The following is a 23,402-nucleotide window of genomic DNA, read 5'->3' as shown; positions in this document are numbered from 1 at the left end:
ATAAAGGAAGAGGAGATAAAAGAGCTTTTTTTTTTCCTATCTGGCAATATAAAGTGATGTTTTCTCAAAAATTCAACTCATTTATATAAAATATATAAAATAATAGCCTCGAGATTCAAATCTAGTTTTATAATAGCTTCATTAAAAAATGACAGAATTATTTTTTGACAACGTCAAAATACATATATTGTAAAATTAATATAACTTGCCAAACAATTTTTGAACAAAAAATGTTTTGTGAAAAAAACACGTCAGACTTGTTAATGCAGTTATAAAAATCATTTGGCACACAACTTTCGCATAAAACGATTGTTGTTCAAAACTTTCGCATAAAATTAATTATCGCATTTTATTTTTGAAAAATCTTACATAAAATCTAAAGAGAACAGAGTAATTTCTATTATGTATTTGAAATCAGACAAAGTCTTAAAACCAGGTTCACACATACGACTTTCATCAGACTCATATTAGATCGCAAATTTAGTCGTATATATAAACAGTAATTTAGATCAAATCTTAAATGTTTTCGTATATATATTATATTAACAGTACCTAGAACGTTAAAAAGAATAAAAATTACTTATTAGTTTAAAGACCGCACGTTTCAAATTTAATATTTAAAACTTTTGATTTGATCAATATATTTAAATCACAACTAAATTTTCAGATTACGCATTACAATACACAATTTTGACACTTCGAATTTTTAAAATTATAAGAGTCCATTGCGTTCCTTTTAAAAATGGTGATATCAGAGTACAAAATTTTTTTATTTTACGAGAGCGTGCTCTGACAACCTTTAAGCTATAAAATAAAAAGATATACAGTGTGCAAATATTCTGAACAATACTTTTAAATAGATTCTGCTATTGCGTTACAAAAAAGATTGCGTTGAATTGCGTAAGTCGTTGAATCTGGCACGTATTATTTGCTATTGCGTAGGGTATAACTGAGTTGAAAAGGAATGCCATTTTATGCATGCATATGGCATTTCATTTGTGAAAACATTTCGTTTATTGTTCTTTCTTTTAAAAAAAAAATTAAAAAAGAAGTAATATATTAAATTGTGAGAATTCGTGTTTTAGAAATTCAAGCAATAATTTAAAATTAAGAGGTCAATTTTGGACAATTTATAAATTGCAAGAAATAAAAAATTTTAAATTTACGTCTACGTATCAAATTTTGACAAATATTGCTTGTTTCTTATCAATCTGCTTTGTCGTAATTTGAAAAGAAATTTTTAGTTTTTTTTATAAAAAAAAATTGGTTTAAAAGTGTATAAGCAAAAGTAAGGAATTCACAATTATAACTAAAATCGTATTGGTAAATATAGAAATCATATCAAAGACGATTTTTAAATTTTTGTAAATTGTCAAAATTTGATGAAGTATATATATATAGTTCTATGATATTACTATTGTATATTTTATTTTCAAAATGGACAATTATTGATAGAGTTTAATTGTTTTGTAGAAAACAACTAGTTAATTTATCTTAAAGCGGTATAAATATACAAAATTGTTTACTAGATAAACTAAGAAATAAATTGTATTGAAAATAAAATAAAAATTTTGTTAGCTGTTAATTAAAGCTCTTTAGGTTGAACTTTAATTTAAAACAAAGTAATTGCACATTTAGAAAAAAAATGAATAATAAAAAGAAGAGCCGTCCAACAGCAACTAGGTAAGTAGATTTTTAAGAAAAATTTTAATGTTGATGTTTTTACATAACTATATCTTATTTTTAAGGTAACTTTGAGGAACTTCTAGTTCTATTAAGGAATTATTGAGCTAAATATATAATTAAATTAAAATATTAAAATAATATAAATTTTATACATATAAAACGACTAACTCGGAATCTGTTATTTTGCACCGCTATATAATTTAAGAATGATAACACTTGTATTTAATTGAAAGTCATGAAGGTAATACTTATGTATCTTATATTAAATAAAAACTTCATGGCTTTTTTAGAATGATAATATTTAGCTAATAAGTAGGTAATTGGGTATTCGATTTTCTTTAAGAAAGTTTTTCTTCAGATTGGTAAAAATTGCACAACGATTGTTGATTGCAAGTTCGCCTTAAATCCTTTGATACATATGTTGTTTTTTCTCAAAAGATTCAATTTGAGATTCGAAATTAGAAAATAAAAAAATTAACTCACGTTAATATTAGATAACAATTTTAAATTAAGTTTATTGATTTTTTAGATATGCTAACAGAAATTTTAAACTTATTTTTGTAAAAATATTTATTTGTATTTTAAAAAATAATGAAATTTACTTATTAGCAATTGCTAAACGGTATGTGACAACAATTTGTTTACTATTAGTAATCAAAATTAAGTTCATTTCATTTACACTTTTATACGATAGAACTGATTGTATACAAAATATAACATTCCTAGCCAGGTATAGATATATATCTATGGTACATTGAATTATCTTACAATGATAAGGAATACAAAGAAAAACGTAGAACTAATTTAACAACTAAATAGAACAATTATAACGAAAACATATAAACGTAGAAATAATTAGTTATTCATTTAAAGACTTTATTTAGGAAACAATTGTTTAAATCTACAGTACTTGTGCCTCAATTAAAGATAAATTTTTATTCGTAGGAGCAAAATTAGTAGAAATAAAATTAGTTAAATATAAAATGATTTAATAAAATTTAACGACAAATTCTTTTATAAAACATTATTAACAATTTTAGAATATTTCTTAACATTTTCAAATAAATTTTGTAAAAAATTTTGGAAGTATAAAAAAATCTATGTAGATATTTGAATGAATTCTGGAATTTAACAATACCAATTTTAATTATATATGTATGTTTAAATTTTTTATTGAAAGAATTGATGCCTTTGTCCTTTCATAAATGCATCGTTAATTTATCCTATTTATGCGTCAGTAATATTCACTTATATATTCAGTTACCTGGGTATCTAATAAGTTATTGAAGTAATTAATTTTTAATAATGTCTAAAGTTCTTTTATACTATTCAGATTTTTTTTTCTCAATGTTCATATGAATCTCGTTTAAAAGCAAAAGCATTGCAACAAGTAAAAACTTGTTGGCCAAACAAAAAATATAAAAATAAGTTCCTTCAATGTTTAAAATGATTCACTGGAACTGTCGTTTTAAGAATTAAAATCATGATCCATATTACAAGTGATAATTTTAAATTTTGTTTTTGTGTTAAAAAAAAATATGTTTTAAAAAAAGATTTGGAAAAAAGATTTATTTTTGAAATTGATATCAAAAACGAAGGTTTTAAGAAATTTTGATTTTGAAATTGTTTAGTGATAAAATTATTAAAAGATTTACATAAAATAACAGCACGATAAACAAGAATACATAGTGTCCTTAACCAGTTTTTCGTTCGAACTTAGTTTAGTCATTTTCGGTATGTTATTTAATTATACAATTCAATGTTAACAAACTAAAGTGCGTATATGGCATACAAAACATACAAAAACACTATTAAAATTTCTTTTTCCAATGGTAGAAAGTTTTCTTTATCAATAATCCTTTATTATTAGAAGTTAATATTAACCATTTCATAAATATAAATATGAATAACGAATAGAAATTTCCAAAAATTTTTGCAATAAGAGCATTTTGTTAGCACATATTAAATATAGTTATTAAATTTCAAATGTTATTGTTGTTAAATTTCAAATGTACGAACCTTATACTTACATTGACCCATACAATCTTCTTATTAAAATGATAAAAAAATGTGACAATTATGGTTAAATGTTTTTGATTAAAAGCCGAATTAGTCAGATGTTTTTATTTTCAATTAAAAATTTTTTTTTGTACATTATAATAAATGATGTAGGCACATAATAGTTTGTTATAAATGTACAATATACATAATTATATGCATGTATTACAATTTACAAATTAGAAAATTATAATGAAAAAGATAAAAGAAAGATAGTAGACAATAAAAAACCTAAAATTCAATGCATCTTCTTCTTCTATCTCTTGGTATTTTTAATAAAAAAGTAATAAAATGTACTCAAGAATGAATATAACTACAAAATATAATGAAAGAAATACAATGTAAAGTATTGTATGTACAATATAAAAACAACAAAAAAAAAAAAGATTTTGTTCTCAAAAACTTTTACATTTAAATTAAACGAGACTACGGAAAACCGATAGATGGTACAAAAACATAAATATTTTATGATATACATATGTATTCATATTTATATGTGTAATGTACGTAATATATACATATATATATGTATGTACATATATAATTTTGGGAACTATATATTAATAAAGTAAACGAATGAGAATTTTATATTAATTCAAGTACAAGCCGATTCTCGTTCTTTTGACTTCTATTAAAACTACACGTAAAATATTTCATTGTTCATTTTTTTTTTAAATAACATATTTAGGTATTTGTAATTGTATATATGTAGTTGTATAAATTGTAATTCATACTTACATATGTACATAATAAATGTAGAAGAAAGTAAGATATAAATTATTAAATTTTCTTCAGCATCGGCGCATTAAAACATAAAAATTTATAAAAGTTAGTAAAGTTATTTTCTATATGACATTTTAATGTTTGGTTAGTAAAACTTATTGCCAGCTGATATTGTTCTTTCTCTTCTTACTTACCAGTTGTGTTATGATTTAAATTGTCTGATATTTGGAGCATTTTAAATTTTTTTGTGAATTTTTTTATAATTATGTACCTAGTTCATTTTTGTATATCTTAAATGTATTCTAATAGATTAAAATTATTTTACTGTTTAATTCTTACTAAATATTTTTCTAGTTTAATTTTCTATTTGAAAAGTGTTGATCCATTCTGAAATCTTGGGGAATAGTGCTGACACATTTATTATAACAACCGGTTAATTAAATTTCTTAAAGAATGGAAACAAAATAAACACGTTCTGGAATCCTTTAAAATTTATGTTTTATTTTTCAAATATAATTTTAAAATTTAAATATTACTTAATAGATATTAGATACTTTAATAGCTATATTTGAGAAGTCGAAATGTATTTTAAACAAGTGTTATTATATACTTATGTTAGAGTCTTAAATTTGAAATATTATTAATAATTTAGAAATATTACTTAATAGATATTAGATACTTTAATAGCTATATTTGAGAAGTCGAAATGTATTTTAAACAAGTGTTATTATATACTTATGTTAGAGTCTTAAATTTGAAATATTGCAAGAAATATATTTGAAATAAAATTCCCTTATTTAGTGTGAAAATACTACTAGAACTTTGCATGATTGCATATTAAATAAACGCATTATTGACATATTAAATAAATATTTCATACTAACTAATTAGCAATAATAATACCCAATTCCCGTGTATGTTATTAAATATAACTAATTTCGAAATGGTGTATTTATATCTACATATGTACATATGTATTTATTTTAAAATATTTTAAAATTAAATAAGTACTAATTCATTTAACATTGAAATATTTTCAAAGTTTATAAAGCTGCAAATTTGCCGAATTTTTTTACATAACTTCCAAATTCCGTCTTTTTAATTATAAAATCATAATTTGACTATTAAAATTTACCTTGCATAATATTGTATACATACTATATAAATTTTATTAAAATTTACCAGTTAATATAATTGAAACAAGAAAAATATAAATAAAAAATTTCCCCAATACTCATATGTACATATGTAGGTACTTATAGTATAAGAACATTATAGAAACATACATTTCATTTTCAATAAATAATATATGTATGTATGTAAAATAACTATTAAAATGTTCATTTATGTTTGAATTTGGTTGAAAATATTTTTATCCATTTTTCATTCTGCCATCTATCGTCTTCAGTCACTATGCTAACTAAATATAGGTTTTATAATATAAATATACATATAAATAAAATATATGTATAAATAATAAAATGTGGTATATTTCAGTGTTTCTCAATATTAGGTCATTTCCATCTAAAAGAGAAAAAAATTTGAAAAATTTTATATGATATATTATATTTGTTTATATGTATATATGGCAATATTTTACGCATATCAAAAGTTCAATTACTTTAAAATATAAATTTGGTTATTTGTGTCTTGCTATATGAATATGAGAATTATATATGAATACAAGAATAAACAAATAATTTATATGTAAACGAATATGTATGTATGTTGAAACATCGTTTTTTTTATTAGTCAACTTATTGATAAAGCTTTCTTTCTAAGAAATACCATGAACAAATTTGGTCGGCTTTCAGAATTGTGCTTATTTCTTTGCAAGATTTACTTACAAATTTTATGTTTTTATTGCACATACTATTACTAAACGAAGCAGCTTTAGCAGTTGAACCTCAATTTTACTTAACAAAAAAAAAAATTTTGCAAAATTGAAATTATGCTTTTTTCACAATTTTGTACATACTTCCATTATGCAAGGGTCTAACCCATACATTTAAGCCTCTCGAATCGATACTACATAGAACTAGCAAGAGTGATTTAATATAGTAAGAGTGATTTTCTGCGGTGAAGTGTCGAAAATTATATACAATATACATATATAAATATGACTTCCTTGAATTAAGCGAAGTTACTAATCCGAATTTTACTGCCGGCCTGGCCGGCCGTAAAATGCCCTAAAATCGTATTTTACTGCAAGTGGCCTTTCACACTGTTTTCATATGTGTGTGTAACATTATATGCAAAATACTGAACAGTTATTGCCATTGGGCTATTTTTCTGGGCTAACAATGAAAATCCTTCGACATTATATTGCTTTGATTTTGTTTTCACAATTAACAACCGGAATCGACCGTCGTTTCTGTTAACCGCTTTAATTCTGTTTTCATAATTAAAATCAGTGATAAAAAATTTTAAAAATTTTGAGAATCATAATATGCGCCATCAAAATGTTCTTAAATGTGTACACTTTTTTTTTTTTGTGTATGACTTGACTTCTATGTGCAGTATAGTGCGCATACTCACTATTTAATTTTTTCTTTTATTTGCTGCTTTTTTTTTTCTTCATTTCTATGCAATGTAATTTTGACGTTTTTATGCAATTTTTTCAGTGAATTAATATAAATGATGGCGAATACAGACAACTTTCGGTGAATTGACTTCGTTGTTTACATTCTGTTTTTTTTTTATTTGTATGTGAACACAACGAACCAACAAACAAAAAAAGCAAAAAAACAAAAAAAAAAAAATTAAATTTCTAATAAAAAATTAAAATTTATATAAAAAATTAAACAAAAAAAAAAAAACGAAAAGCAAAGAAAATAAAATTAAATAAATTAGAAATAGAAATATAGAAATAAAATTAAAAGGGAAAAAAAAGTAGAGACGAAAGTAGAAAATTTTACAAAAAAAAAAAAAGTAGAAAAAGGAATAAAATTTTTTTTTTTTAATTTAGAAATTGAAATTCTCCTTCTATATCTAAAGTTATACATACATATACATACATATATTAATATATATGTATACTTATATTGGTATATAAGTTAATTTGTACATAAATAAAATTTAAAAAAAAAAAAAACACGTATGTTTAAAAAAAATTAAAAAACCCAATTAATTACTCAAAAAAGAAAAATGAAATAAAAAAATAATTCGGAGTAAAACGCAAAGGGGCAAAAAAAAAAAAAAACAAAATTTGTTGAATTATTTTTATTTTAAAAAAATTGCAATCGTTCCTTTTTTTTTAACAAAATAGTAAAAATTTAATAGAAAAACCAACTATACAAATAAAAGGAAACAACAAATTAAGTTATATAATTTAATAATTAAGAAATAATATAAAAAAAAAAATTTGTATATAATATATTCAGAGTATATACATACGTACATACATATATGTAATTGTAACATATTATGTATATATATATATATATATATATATATGTGTACATGTATAATAAATGTAAAATGTACATACCCTTTTATACGTGTACATAATAATAAAAACATAATTGCGATGAAAACGCAGAACTGTGTATACATGTACATACATACATACATACATTTGTAACTATACTATATTATAAAAGAAATTTCAATTGTCAAATTTTTCTACATTCTATATACATACTTATGTACAATAGTTTAATTGAAAAAGAACAAAAAAAAAAAAAAAAAGGAAAAAAATAATGTAAGAATTGAAATTGCAAAAAAAAAAAATAAAGTAAAAATTTAAAATTAAATTGATAAATTAGAAAAATTCCAACAATATTTTCATATCATATATACAATATACATATTTATGTATATATAAAGCATAAAATTTTTATATTTTATGCTTAACAGACAAAATTTTTACAATCAATAAGTATATTACATACATATGTTTACATTATATGCCCAAATGATTAAATAGGAACAGGAACACAAATTTCAAATTCTACTTTAAATTATATTACATATATATATATATATATGTATGTACATATGTACAATACATAATAATGTATTAATTTTATAAATTTTATATTTTGAAATATAATTATAAAAAATCTGGTGCTTGTGATTATCTTCTATTTTTTTTAATGTATGTACATACCTATATACATACAAAAAAATATATTTTTAATTGTTATTTCCTCAATTTTTTTTTTTGTTCTTTAATTAAAAAAATACTTTTTTTTTTTTCGTACCTAAAATTATATGGAAAATATATACATATTTACATATATCAATATATAAATGAATGCATTATGTACATACATATAACAGTATATATTATATACAGTATTAATAGAAAATATTATAATATACACATAATTCTTATACTTATACATATATATGTATATACATAAAAATTACATATATATTTTAATATATTCTACGTTATGTATACGTTTATTAATAATTTCTTTTATTAAAATTAAAATTTTTAAAATTTAAATTGAAATAATTAAATAGAAATTTACATAAGTAGATAAATCTAAATAATAGCCATTTTAAATTAAATCATATATGTATATATAGATAACGTGTAAAAAATTAAATTAACAAAAAAAAACGGAAATTAAAGGTAAAGCACATAAGCACATTTTTCTTTACCAAAATTATAATTAAATATATTTGATAGTTTCTAGTATAAATAATTAAAAATTTTATTGAAATTAAAAAATTATTAATTAAAAAATACCATAATTTAAATTTGAAATTAAAAAAAAAAAGGCAAAATTTTTCTTTATAAAAATTTTTTTGCACTTATAATAAAAATAAAAAGAACGGTAAAAATTTTGACACTTCATTTGTCAAAAAGAAAAACGAAAAAATTTCATACAAGTAGTGTTGAAGAAGCAAAATATAAAAAGTGTAAAAAAAAATAGCAACAAAACTTCATTTTCGGTTTTTTTTTTTTCGTATTTTTTCTCTCTCGAAAATATTATTACATTTACAGAATGTTGTTTTTATTTTAATACGGCAACAGAGATGACGACGTCGGCGGTGAATATATGAAACACTAAAAAGAAAAACAATCATTATCATTATCATCATCGTCGTCGCTATAATTTCAACATGGGTGTGATGAGTATCGATTATAAAATAATTTTTTGGGTCAAATGATAAAAAAAGCAAGAAAAAAAAATAATAAAAATAATAAAATAAAATTATATACACAACATTCGTTGTTTCTTTTTTTTTTTGTGTACCGTTCAAAATTCATATGTAACCTTTTTTTTTTTCCTGTAAATTTTATAAAATTTTAAATATTTAGAAAAAAAATTTAATAATGTGTAACTTTTGTTTTTTTTTCTTTTTATTAAAACAGATAAATAGTATACCAAAAAAAGATTATTAAAGAAAACTAAAAATAAGAAAATTAAATATTTTTTTTCGGTTTTTTATAACATAATTAAATATTTATAACTAAAAAAATCTCTGAGGAAAAGAAAAATGTGAAAAATGAAAAAAATATGAAAAAAACTAAACTAAACTAGAAAAAAAATATATGAAAATATTGTACATACATACATACCTATTACATTAGCTTAATTTATTATAAATAATAAATTTAATTTTTACTAATTATAAGAAATTTAGAAATTTTTAAAACAATTTATTAAAAAAAAAAAAAGAACAAGAAATTTATATAAAATATAAAATCAAAGAAGAAAAAAATACACAAAGAAGAAACAATAAATTAAAAATTCAAGGGAAAATTAAAGGAAAAGAATAAAATATTGTAAAAAGACAAAAAAATAAAAAATAAATTAGTTCTCAAAAAAATAATTAAAAATTAATTAAAAAAAAACTTTTTAGGAAAATTATAAATAACAAAACAAAAGAAAATAATTTAAATTAAACTATTTATAAAATATTTTAATATTTAAAATAAATTATTTAAAAAAAATCAATATAAAAACAAATTAAAAAAAAAAAAGAAAATATAAAAAAGAACAAAAAATTCATTCATAATATTCTTTCATATATAATTCTGACACAAACGTCAAAAAAATTATTTTGACACAACACAAAGAAAGATTGAAAAAATAGAAGAAAAAAATCCTTTCGTTTTTTAGTTAATAAATAGGAAAAAAAATAAAATAAAAATAAGTGAATAAAATAACATTAAAATTAAAAAATAAATTAGACAAAACAAATTATAAAAAATAATATTAAATAATTAAAGAGCAAAAAAAAAAAAGACAGAAAAAAAAAACCAAACCAAACTTAATTTATACCAAAAGAACGAAAAAAAAAACAAGAACAGAGAAAGGAAAGAAAATAGTTAATTAAATAAAAATAATTAAAAAAAAAAAAACAATTAGAAAATTAAATTCATATGTAGAAAAAAAAAGGTAAATTTAAAAAATACATAATTATTTTGTGATTTAATTAAGTTTTGTGAATAAAATTTAAAATGTCAAAATGAATAAGGTATATAATGGAATGCTTTAGGCTGTCACCTACAGGGGCCACAGTAAAAACATTTATTCGTCTTTTTATACATGCACATTAATATATGCATGTTTTCATTGTACATGTATAATTTTTAAAAAGTATAGATACACATAAGTATACATACATATGTATAAACGAATGCATTTATATATATATATATATATATATATATATATATATGGTTATAATGCAGTAGATTTAGTATAATGCATAATATATTCAATTTGCAATGCAATACTATATTAACTTTTTTTTTTGTTACCCCCACCTTTCCTATTAGCAATGCAACATTTTTTAATATATTGTCGTATACGTTATACACATTTATATAAATACTACCAAATATATATAAGTATATGTATATACAATCTGTATAAATTATGAATATTAAATATGCGTGGTAATAAATTTAATGACGATGTACTTACTTACAATTATAAAAAAATATTACCTATAAAATTTATTTAATTATTGTAATAAATTTCCCCTTAACAAATGGATTATTTCCCTTAACAAATGTTTATTTGAAATTTATTTGCTTAATTCAATTCTTGACTATTAATTTAAATTTTTTAAATCAAAAAAAAAAAATATGTATTGGAATACAATAATAAGATTATGAAACTTTAAATAGTTTTTCCTAATTTACTTATTAATTATTTTTTTTAAGGCAATTTGCTTTTTTCTTTTCTTGCACATTAAAGAATGTGCTAATTTGAACAATAATAGTGGAAAAAAAAAAAATAATAAAATTGCCAAAATTGCCAAAACTTGTAATTGTTGTCCTATATACATATATACATATTATATATATTTGTATATATGTATATTTTATATGTGCACAAAAATAGGGAAAAAGATGCAGTTTTCTTAAACAAATTTGACCTAAATTTAATTTCATGTTTAGGAATACAAAAAAAAATACCGAAGAATGATAAAAGGCCAATTTTTTTTTTGTTATATTGCTATATTGTTATAATCATTTCCTATCTCTTTTCAACATCTAAATAATTTTGTCTCATTTTTCCCATTATGATTTCTTAGATTTTTTCTTTTGATTCTGCAGTGCCTTATCAATTTATTAATTAAATTTTAGTTATATGAAAATTAAAAAATCTTAGGCATTACAAACTGAAATTTTTAATATTTGTTATACCTACATATATAGGTATAAGTATTTGTTTTGTAAACTTAGAAATATATTCTAAAAATATGTATACAAATTCCGTGTAATTTATAATTTTCTTATTTTAGATATTCCAATTACGAGTATAGGTACCTTATAGGTGCAATTGGATTAAAAATTAAGAAATAATTAAAGAGCTATTTTTTTAATTTTTGTTTAAACATAAAATTTATCATGTATAATTTAAAAGGGAGAGTTATTTATAAACATAAAATAAATGTTAATAATAATAGTTCGCAATTTTTTATAAATCTCTACAAATTTTGAATTTCTTTTGAAGAAAAGGAGCCATAGACTCTTCATAACTAGAGAGTCATTTTATAAAAATGACATCCAAAAGATACAATTATTCGCAGAGAATTCGAAAGTGTTATAAATATAATTTTTAATTAGTTTTTGTAATATTTAGAGAATTTTTTTTTCCAAAATAATAAAAAATTTTGTCTGCAGGAACTTTTTTGATTGAAAAACAGATCTTTATCGTGGTTCCACCAATATTGATAATTTTCACAGTCTTATCATTTTTTTTATTTTGTTTAATTTTTTAAGGTTTTTGTATTTGCTCGCATTCTTTACGAAAATCATTTTTGCACAACCCTATAAATAACCTTAAATATATTTTTTTTAATTTCTTTAACACTAAAACAAGTACTTCAATATTTTATTTTATTTTCGTATTAAGTAATAAAAAAAATTTTCACCTTTATCGAAAAAAATCTATTCTGTTGTTAACATAAAAAATAAGCATAAATAATTTAAGTATATTTATATTTTATAGTTTTTTAAATAAATTTTATGGTACCGTGATCATTATTGCTTTTTAACAATATAACAATTCAGAAAAGCATAAAACATTTGATAGAAAATGTTGCCGGTTTCACAATATATTAATTGTGTTTATACAAAAAATCTACAAATGTAAAAATTTTAAAAATAATTAATTAAATCCAAAGCATAGTTATAAGTTGATCAATTTACTGGGCTTCTTGAATAAGATTTGTTTATTGCAGATAAAATGCCTAAAATATAAAATTATGATATTATCATTGCTGTGAAGTAATTTGGTTTTCGCCCAAAAGTACAATATTAGTTACCAAGTTTCAAGACTGATGAAAATAATAAAAAATAGTCTGGAACATATAGGGAATTAAGTTGGTATGGTTTTAATCGATGCTGAAGCTACTTTTGACTATATTTGAGCTCGTTCATAAAGTTAGAGCTTTAAACTTTCCATTTTATATTGCAAAGTTTTTACGTTAATATACGAATTTACGAATTCAAAATTGGAAATGCTGAATATAATTGCTGATGCGCGATAGTGCTCTTTACTGTACAACATCTACATTTCTGATTGATTTTGCAATGTTGATTGACTGTGAAATACAATTACATGCTGATGATACCGTTGTCTAGTTTAAGAGAACCTATATTATCATTAGCAGTCATTTCGAATATACATTTGACGTTTATTATATAGCTTATATTATAAGTGAAAAATTAACCACATAAAAGCACAGGCGATCTCTTTTACCAGAAATAGAAAAATTTATATAATAAAATTACAAATATAGAGTGTTGTGATTCAAAAAGGTATTTGGGCTTTCATTTGGACCGGAAATTGGTTTTTAAGGCGCACATTGATAAGACTGTTGAAAAATGCAACGCCTGGCATAACGCTATTATACCGGTCGACTAAATCTGCATATTAAACTTCTAATTTATCAAGGGTTTTAAAGCAATATGTTGTTAGACTGCGAGAGGTAGTTGAAGCTAATTACAAATTTCAAATATTTTCTATTCAGAATATTTCAAGAATGCTAGTTTAAAAGCACATAAAAAGAAATTATTTCGCATACATACTTAAGTACATACCACATTTTCATTATATTTTTTTGGCAAATTTCCAAAAAAAAAAACAAAAAATTGGGAAAATGTGCCTATTAGTATCACTATACTAGTTCTGTCAATTTGTTTACAAAATTTCTACATCGTACAAGATAAAAAATTGAATTGTACTCAAATAGATTTTAATGTAACTGTTAATTCTTTGCAACAAAATATTATTCCAGATCTTGTCTCCCCCTTAAATTATAAGGCTTTTTAAAAGTTATGAAAATACAACTATTTTGATATGCTATTCTGTCTTAACCTAAGAGTATTCTCTGAATTCTGCTTAAGGAGAAAGTTGACCATTTATTTCTTCTACCATAAAAAACTATAATATCTTCGGCGATAAATTGACATTTAGGCCTAATTATAGTACAATAATATTAAAAATAAAACCAATTCAATGTTTCGATTTTTAAAAAAGATAGAGTAAAGAATTCAATGAATCAAATACAATTTGCAGACCAGAACATAGTTGAAATCTTTGCATATGTCTTTGATTAGACTTAGACCCAATTTTGAAAACGATTTCCAAGTTTGATTATCCTCCACTATTAAATACAAGTATAAGAACGAACTTATATATTTTATTTGATAAATAGCGGAAAACTTATTATTTATTATACAGATTTTCATTTCATGTTTTTAAAATGGTATAAGCTCCCCCCCATCTTTATTTAATTTTATATCTTTCAATAATAAGCTTAAACTTGAACTCCTCTAAGTTCAGTTGCTTGGAATCTACGTAAAATAAACGAATATTATCCAATCAGTCTAAGATCAGAAAGCACATTTAACACTATTTTTTATCGAACGAAAGATTATTGATTTTTCTTTAAGTAATTATGAAATAGCTTTTGTTTTCCATAACTTGCCATACTTTCGTGTTACGTACATATACAGTAGCTTAGTCTTTAAATTCAGTATTTTTTTTTTTATTTAAGTATAAGTTTTAGTTTTAAGTTCCTATTTATTTTATTTGAATCAAACATAAATAAATATGGAAATCATAGTAGCCATAATAGGATTTATTTTTTTTTTTCATATAAATTTAACCGTGAAAATATGTAATTAAATTTATTTGTACATGGACATTTAATAACATACATACGTATAATATTAAATACACGTATAACATTATGCACATAATATGCAGAAATTCGTGACATATGAGCGTTATTATTTATTTTTTTATTTTTTTTTATTTTTAATACACGCGTATTTATTTATTTTGTGGTTTTTTTAAATTTTGTATGGGAAGATTTAATATACAAAATATATTTTATAATTATTTAAGTGTTTCACTTTTAAATTAGTTTCAAGACTAATTGTAAATTGTTGAAAGAAACTGGGATTATTTTTTATTAAAGAACATTTTGAATACGCATTTTCTCAACATTTGTTCGAATTGATAAATTAATCGTTTCCATTCACTCACTTAATTTTAAAATAAATTTAAAGATAATACGATAAGCGGCTATAGATTTTAAGTGATCCAGTCGATGGAATTTATTTCAATACATATTTCGACCAGGACATTTAAATATATAGACATTTAAATATTCAAAATTGTTTTCAAATCTTAATCTATTAGAGCAATTAATCTAGAATCATTAAATGCTTTAATTCCGACCACCAATTGACAAGTTCAAAAATATGAAATTAACTGTTTATCGATTATTCAATAATTTTAGTAAATTGAAAATTTTGTTCCGGTTTGAACTGACAAAAATCACTTTTACTAAATATTTGTAATTTGTTAATATTAAGTTTTATTTTTAAATAAAATTTATTGATAAATTATAAAATATTTACAAATTGTTCAATTTCACTAGTTCAATTACGACTAGAATTTCATCATTTAATATAGACAATATAAAAATAAAAGATACTAACAGGTACAACTGAATAGGTGAAAATTTTAGATTTTTTTTAAAAGTCTGGTAATGCCTGTAAGGATAATATTATATATACACCTTTCACATACATACGTATACATACATTTTTGTACATGCATATACATTTATAATAAATTTTATGCTGCCCGCACAGAATCTAGTACTATAAGTACTAATAATTATTACTGAAATATTGTACATATACCTACATACATATAAATATAATATATAGAAATAAGAAATAAATTTTTGTATAGGTACTAAATTAAATTTTCAAAATATAGTTATTATTATTAGAGTTATTTACAATATTATCAATGCATTTTCCGATTCATTTCATAATAAAAAAACAAAAAAAAAAACGAAAATAAAATCCTTAAAAAAAATTTTTTTTTTATTATTTTACGATTTTATTCGATTTTATTCTTTTAAAAATTTTGAACTGTACACATTTTTTATACTAAGTACCTACATACGTACATACCTTAATTTTTATTTTTTTTTTTTAAATGAAACGAAAAGAAAAATCAACAGAAATAAAACCTATATAGAAAAATATATATGTATGCATGTATGTAAGTAAAACGCGAGTACATAAGGAAAGGAATTGAAAAATTGTTCAAAAAAAAAAAAAATTTTTTTTTTTTTTTTTTTCATTTTCTTTACTATATATTTTTTCTTCTACATATGCCTATATATATATATATAACTGCTTGTACATACATATAAATGTATGTATGTACATTAAAATGTATTGAAATATAGGGAAAATGATGTATAATTGTATTGATTTTTTCTTTTTAACACGTGACAAATTTTCCAAGTAAAAAGATAGTATAAATTTTTCCCTTCATGCCTTCTTTGTGTATGAAAAATAAAATTATATTTTAATATATACATACATACTTGTACATATGTATGTATAACAAAAATGATAATGGAATAAATTTCAAATATTACTATTTTTATTTTTATGACTTGTTAATTTAATTATAAAAATACATACTTACATACATACATGCATAACTATTTATCGTATGTTTATAATAAGTACATACAAAAATTTATTTTAAAAACGTCAGAAAATACAAAATAAAAAAAATGAATTTTTTATTTTTTAAATTATAAAATTTGTATTAGTATGTACATATATGTACATACATATGTATATGAATCTATATATATAACTATAATAATATCGAACCAAATTAATATTAGTTAAAATACGTTGGCTTTTATATAACCAATATTTTTATATTATTTTTTGAATAAAACGTGGAATATTCAGTGATTAAATTAATTTAAATTATTTTGTTATTAATTTATATTCAGAAGTATATGCAATTTTTAATAATATTGCAAACTTATAATGAAAAATTAAATATGCTTTAAAATTACAAATTCATACCATTATAGGGTATTATGTTGCATATTCAAACATATTATATTTACAAAATATACATACTTATGCGTGTATGAGCACATTTATGTTTATAATTCAGTAATGAAAAAAAAAATGAAAATTTATTTAGATCAATGGAGAATCATTGATAAAATCAATAATTATTGTAAATGTAAATTATTAAGGTGTTTCTGTATATTTAATATTAAATATTTTCTTCTAAGTAGTTCTTTATTTTTTTATGCGATAGTAACATAACATAAATAATTACTTACATACATAACGTATATGAACATTAACGCATGTTAAAAGCATGTAATGTAAACACCTAAATATATTTTGAAAAATTAAAATTTTATTTATATATTTAGAAAATTTTTAAAATTAATATATGATTGTTATTCTAATATGATTCAATATATTGATATACATAATATGTATGTCTTACTAATATGATTATATCTATGTAGACTGTAGAGAATATAATTGATATTTTAATTATTACATTAATCTGTGATCTTAATTTCGCAGATTTTTAATAACTCAGTCCAATCGAAAATTCAATCTGATTATACGAGTTTAAAATACGTAACGAAAGAAATTTTTGTAAAAGCAATACTGCAAAACAATATTTCTAAAATGTAATACTGCAAAAATATATTATAAAATCATAATATTCTATAAAATTAAAACAGTTTGTATGATGCAACTGTACTACTCATATTGATTTCGTTATACTAAGAAATACAGCATTGTTTATTAACAAATTATGTATACAAAAATTTTTTTTTTTGGGATTTCAAATGTTGGTGATAGTAAGGGCGGATTTACCTTTATGCTTTCTCGAAATTCAAATTATGTCCACTTTTTATAAAAAAATAAACTCATTTTTTCACCATTAAAGGACGACGATTTTGTTTGGCAATCCGATAGCCAGATTTTGTCCGTCTAAATAATAATTGGTTTGTTCTTTCGTGCAATCCTAGTTTCTAAGGTCTAATTATGCTTTGTCTAAGGAAATCCTCTGATAATATCAATTTAAATGAAATTTTCGTGTTCATGTAAAAATATATTTTTGTAATTTTAAACCAATCACATATTTTTTTCATAATCACATACTGAAATTAAATATAAAAGTGTGTAATTGTTTTTACTTGTGTACAATATGCATTCCCATTAAAGAAGACAAAATTAAATTTTTTTAATAAACAGTAAATAAATACAAAAGAGGGCTAACAATGATTAATTGTATATGTAGATTGTTTTGTCAATGACAGATAATACAAAACATACATACATTAAAATTTCCAATTAAGCTGGTTTTATGGTTCTATGCAGTAGAGTTATATTTGCTCTAATAAAATTATGAAAAAAATTTGTTCGATAATATAAAAATCGTGAAGAAATATTTAGTAAATATAGCTCTTAAATATTTTCTATATGATAGAAGAAAATATATAACTCAATAATTCCTTTAATTTTAATAACTTTGATAAATTATAATAAAATATTTATTTTATTTAAGGTTTATGCATGATAATAGACATCAAAGAGGAAGAAACGTGCAAGCTCAAGGAATTTACAATAACTCGTTTTTTATGCACGCTGCTACATCATTTGTCGGAAATTTGGTTCAAATTCAAACTTTATCTGGTAGTATTTATGAGGGCATTTTTAAAACATTTTCTCCTAAATTTGAGGTAAGTTTTGGAAAATTTATGTTTATATATAAAAAATTAGGTGTTAGAGCTTATTTAAGTATTTAAAATTTTGTAAAAAAAAATGTTTTGTTTTTAGGTTGCATTAGAATTGGCTCATTGTATTAAAAATAGTAAAAATTTATCAGATGATACAAAAAATTTGCCTAATTATATGATATTCCCGCCGGATCATATCGTAAATATTTCAGCAAAAGAAGTTGATATTGATTATGCAACAGGGGATACATTTCAAACTGATAGCGCAATATCAGCAAGGTGTAACGGATCAAGACAAGAAGAGAAAGAATTAGAACCCTGGGAACCATACGGTGGTCCATTTAATGGTGATATAGATTTGGAATTAGATGGAAACGCAAATGGCTGGGATGCAAATGAAATGTTTAATAAAAATGCTGAAATGTTCAATGTTAAAACAACATTTGATGATTCATTGTCAGATTATACAGTTCAAATAGAAGTAAAAGATTCACAAGAATATAAAGAAGCTGAAGCAAAAGCAGAAAAATTAGCTCAAGAAATTGAAAATGATCCAGGATGTAGAGAAAGATTAGATTTAGAAAACGGTGACGAAGAATCATTATTTGCTTCAGTTGAGAGAACCTCTAATAATTTAAATAATACTGAACAAGCTACACAAGCAATTGAAAAAAATATTCAACAAATAGCTACACCTCCTCCAATAATATCAAATACGCCAACCACTAATATTCAACAAAACAATATACAACAACAGCAACAACAACAACAACAACAACAGCAACAACAACAACAACAACAACAACAGCAGCAGCAACAACAACAACAGCAACAACAACAACAACAGCAACAACAACAGCAACAGCAGCAGCAACAACAACAACACCATCAACAACAGCAATCGACTCATCAAGTCCAACAACCTCAACACAGTTATCAAATACAGCAGCAACAGCAGCAACACCAACAACAGTTACAACAGCAACAGCAGCAACAACAACAAATACAGTCTCAGCATCAAATTCATAGCCAACAACAAACACAACAGCATCAACAGCAGTTATCTCAGCAAATACAATCCCAACAACCGGTATCGAATCAACAACAACAAAATATTAATATGTCGAAAAATTCAAACACAATGGATAAGTACGTATCACCCCCAAAACGTAAAAATTTACAAGCTCCTACAAAATTAACACGTAGTGGTAATTCATCAAATAATAATAATGGACCGATGTCGCAACATATTTCGCATAGTAATACAAAAAATAATAATTTCCAATCCATGCCTATGCAAAATCCAAATTCCTATGCTTTAAATCAGGGATATGCTCATGTGCATGGAGGGTATGTTTTGCTTTTTTAAATTATTTACTTATATCTTAAAGAAACAACATTTTGATTTGTAGCTTGAGAAATAAATCACATTTTCAAAATGCATTTACACGTTATTATAATATTAACTGAATTTCAAAATTTTTAATAATTTTAATTATTTTTAAAAATATTTGTAGATCGCAGTTTAGGCATTCTTCAAATGTAACTCAGTCAAAAATAAATGGTGACGGTAGCTCAAGCAACAGTAATAATAAACCACTTCCACAAAGAACTATTAGGCAATATCCATCTCATACTAGCAATCATAGCTATATTGATCAACAAAGTGGGCCGGTAAGAAAACCTTAAAATATTTGGCCTTGTTATTGAAAGCGTAAGCTGGGATAAAATACAGAGTATCTAGATTCGATTTTATTAAGGCATTTAAATCGATACAAATTCGATTTTGTATCTTATTTTTTTATACATCATTTTTAATGAAGTTAAAATCACAAGGTGACGATATGGTATTATGAAATTAGTGATAAAAATATTCTTTTGCAAAAAATCCTTTGAATTTGACGTTCTTTTAATAAAAATCTTCAATTCATCTCTTTATATTATACCTCTGTAATAAAGTACATTCCAATTTTGAAGTATGTTTGAAAATGGCAAAAATGTTAAAACTATTTCTTTAATGTAAATAAAATGTTATAAAATTAAAATGTAATATACCCAAATATTACATTCGCGATCTTCTGGTTTTCTTCAATAAGGTCAATAATTAAATGTAATTTTGATTGATTACCATTGATATTTTTCATTTTTATATTATAAAACCATGTTTTCAATATTTTTCAGAATTCGGTTAGTAAACATTCTGTTCACAATCAACATCACGTATCACATCAGCAAGTATCGAATAATATTCAAGAACAAAATGTTCAAAATTCGCATTTACCTCATACAACTCATCATAATTCTATTCAAAGTGGTAATATAAATTCTCAAATTCAGCAAAATCAACCGCCACCTAGACAACAAAGAGGTAGAGAAGATCAAATACAAGAATTGAGGAAGTTTCAACAAGAATTCCAATTGGTTAATTCTAATCAGCAGCAATCTCATTCACATCAACCTCAGATAAATCATGTCAAAACACCAAGTGTGTCTCCACATCAGCCACAACCACAACCATCAACATCTCCCCCGCAACAGCAACAGCAACAGCAATTAAGTGGAATTCCACAACAACATAGTTTACCGAATGTTCATCATCATCAAAATACACCCCCACAGCATCATTCGCAACAGATTCAACAACAACAACAAGATAATATGCAATCTATTCAACAACAAAAAGTTCAGAATCATTTAAATCAGCAATCTCAGCAACAGTCGGATCAGCATTCATATCCAAGTACACAAGTGCCCCAACATCAACAACAACCACAACCGCAATCGGTTCCAAGTAATATTATGATGACTAGTAATAATACGCCTGTAGTATCAAATGTTTCTCAACAAATTTCACAAAATATGGGTGGAATCAATTCAAATCATAATTCGACTAATGATACATCTTCGATGGGTGAAAAAATGCCACCCCCAACAGGAGTGGTTAAGAAAACACACGTTTTGAATCCGGCAGCGAAACCGTTTACGCCACGAGGTCCAAGTACACCAAATCCTTCGAGGCCTCATACGCCTCAGACTCCCGGTCCGGCTATGACACCAGGAGTATACGCGACAGGGCATGTTGCTACTGGACCAGTATATGTTATGCAACCGCAAACATCTTTTCAGCCAGGACCACATCCACATGCCGGCACTCAAAATCGTTTGAGAAGGGGTATGGCATTTCTTCAAATTATTGTTTATATGATTGTACTAATTTATTTTATAATAAACTGTTTTGCTTTACAGCTCCAATCACAACTGCTCAAATGCAAGTATCTGCAGCCGCAGCTACTGGCCAACCTTTACTGACAACAGGGCCGACGTTACAACCATTTGTTCATTACCAACAATCGCCACATCCGCCACCTTTTCAATCTCCTAATTATCCACCCATGGTAAATTTTATTTTTTTTTTTTTTTTGTAATGGGAAGTGTAACTCAATATTTTATACTTTAGATGAGAATGCATTATGAACAGCCACAACAACTGCAGTTTTTAACTCAGACACCACCATCAACAACACCTTCGCCAGGTCAACCACATCAACCTTTCCATTCAGCTTCTCAACCATCCCCTGCTGGCGGGGGACCACCAGCGTTTGGACCGCCGACACAACCTCAATTTCAAGTTGTATGTCCTATGCTCCCTCATCCGTCGCTTGTTCCGAATTATTATCAAGGTGTGCAAAGTCAAAACCCACACCATACTCAACCATTTCAAGTTATAATGCAACAACAGCATGCGCCCCAATAAAATTGAAAGGAATTCAATATAAAAAGTACGAAGATTTGCTTAAAAAATTATTATTCTTAATTAAAAAAAGGTTATTTCTGATATGTTAGAACGGGAAAAATATTTGAAACATGCTTGAGTGTCTAGTAAAACAAAAAAAAAGTTCTAAAAATTATTAAAAACAAAAAAAAAAATAAACAAAATAAAAAAACAAGAAATCTTTAAAAAAGACACATCAAAAATAAAAAAAGCCAATCTAAAAAAAATTCAATTTTTCATTTAACAGCTTTATCAGTTGGCAAAACTTTTTATAGTGCAGCAATAATCAGGGTGCAGTAACAATTCTACATACTGTAACTTCCAAAATGCAGAATAAAAGTATATCTACAATGTAGTTGTACTGCAGTGAAGCTTGTTTTACTAATTTTGGAAGTCACGGATAATTTTATCTTTTAACAGACAATGCAAAAAGCGACTATACAAAAAATGAATGTTTTAGATGGAAATTAGGCAATGGTTACGATACCCAAACGTTCCGAAATTACGAATCGCTCACTTTTTACTGTCTTGATTTTCCATTTCTTCTTAAATTATTTTTCATATGCATTGATTTTAAATATTCTTTTTATTTTAAAATATTTATCATTATCAAAGCAGATGATAAACT

At 23.5% G+C, this 23,402-nt stretch overlaps 1 protein-coding gene across 2 annotated transcripts; it reads left to right on the top strand.

The window, feature by feature from the left end:
- Window positions 1–1,487: 1,487 nt before the first annotated feature.
- On the top strand, window positions 1,488–22,984 carry LOC129607844 (ataxin-2 homolog). Of its 2 annotated transcripts, none has more exons than XM_055519045.1 (7): window positions 1,488–1,683; window positions 18,831–19,005; window positions 19,103–20,352; window positions 20,520–20,676; window positions 21,184–22,174; window positions 22,249–22,397; window positions 22,460–22,984. In XM_055519045.1, the coding sequence occupies exons 1-7, from the start codon at window positions 1,646–1,648 to the stop codon at window positions 22,754–22,756; spliced, it is 3,057 nt and encodes a 1,018-aa protein (XP_055375020.1). In that variant the 5' UTR covers window positions 1,488–1,645; the 3' UTR covers window positions 22,757–22,984. The 2 variants fall into 2 exon arrangements, with proteins under 2 accessions (XP_055375020.1, XP_055375021.1); XM_055519046.1 differs by lacking the exon at window positions 1,488–1,683 and adding an exon at window positions 10,132–10,829.
- The last annotated feature ends 418 nt before the right edge of the window (window positions 22,985–23,402 follow it).

This window comes from Condylostylus longicornis, unplaced genomic scaffold (assembly GCF_029603195.1).
Source record: "Condylostylus longicornis isolate FDR11 unplaced genomic scaffold, ASM2960319v2 ptg000030l, whole genome shotgun sequence".
NCBI classification, from domain to species: domain Eukaryota; kingdom Metazoa; phylum Arthropoda; class Insecta; order Diptera; family Dolichopodidae; genus Condylostylus; species Condylostylus longicornis.
Note: the sequence above shows the minus strand (reverse complement) of the source record. Positions and strands in the feature narration are given on the sequence as shown.

Bases quoted from the DNA above. Each gene is read 5' to 3' on its own strand.
- LOC129607844 (XM_055519045.1), top strand. From the start codon at position 1,646: ATGAATAATAAAAAGAAGAGCCGTCCAACAGCAACTAG. The intron at 20,677-21,183 runs GTAAGAAAACCT...AATATTTTTCAG, and splicing joins TTGATCAACAAAGTGGGCCG to AATTCGGTTAGTAAACATTC. The intron at 22,175-22,248 runs GTATGGCATTTC...TTTGCTTTACAG, and splicing joins TCAAAATCGTTTGAGAAGGG to CTCCAATCACAACTGCTCAA.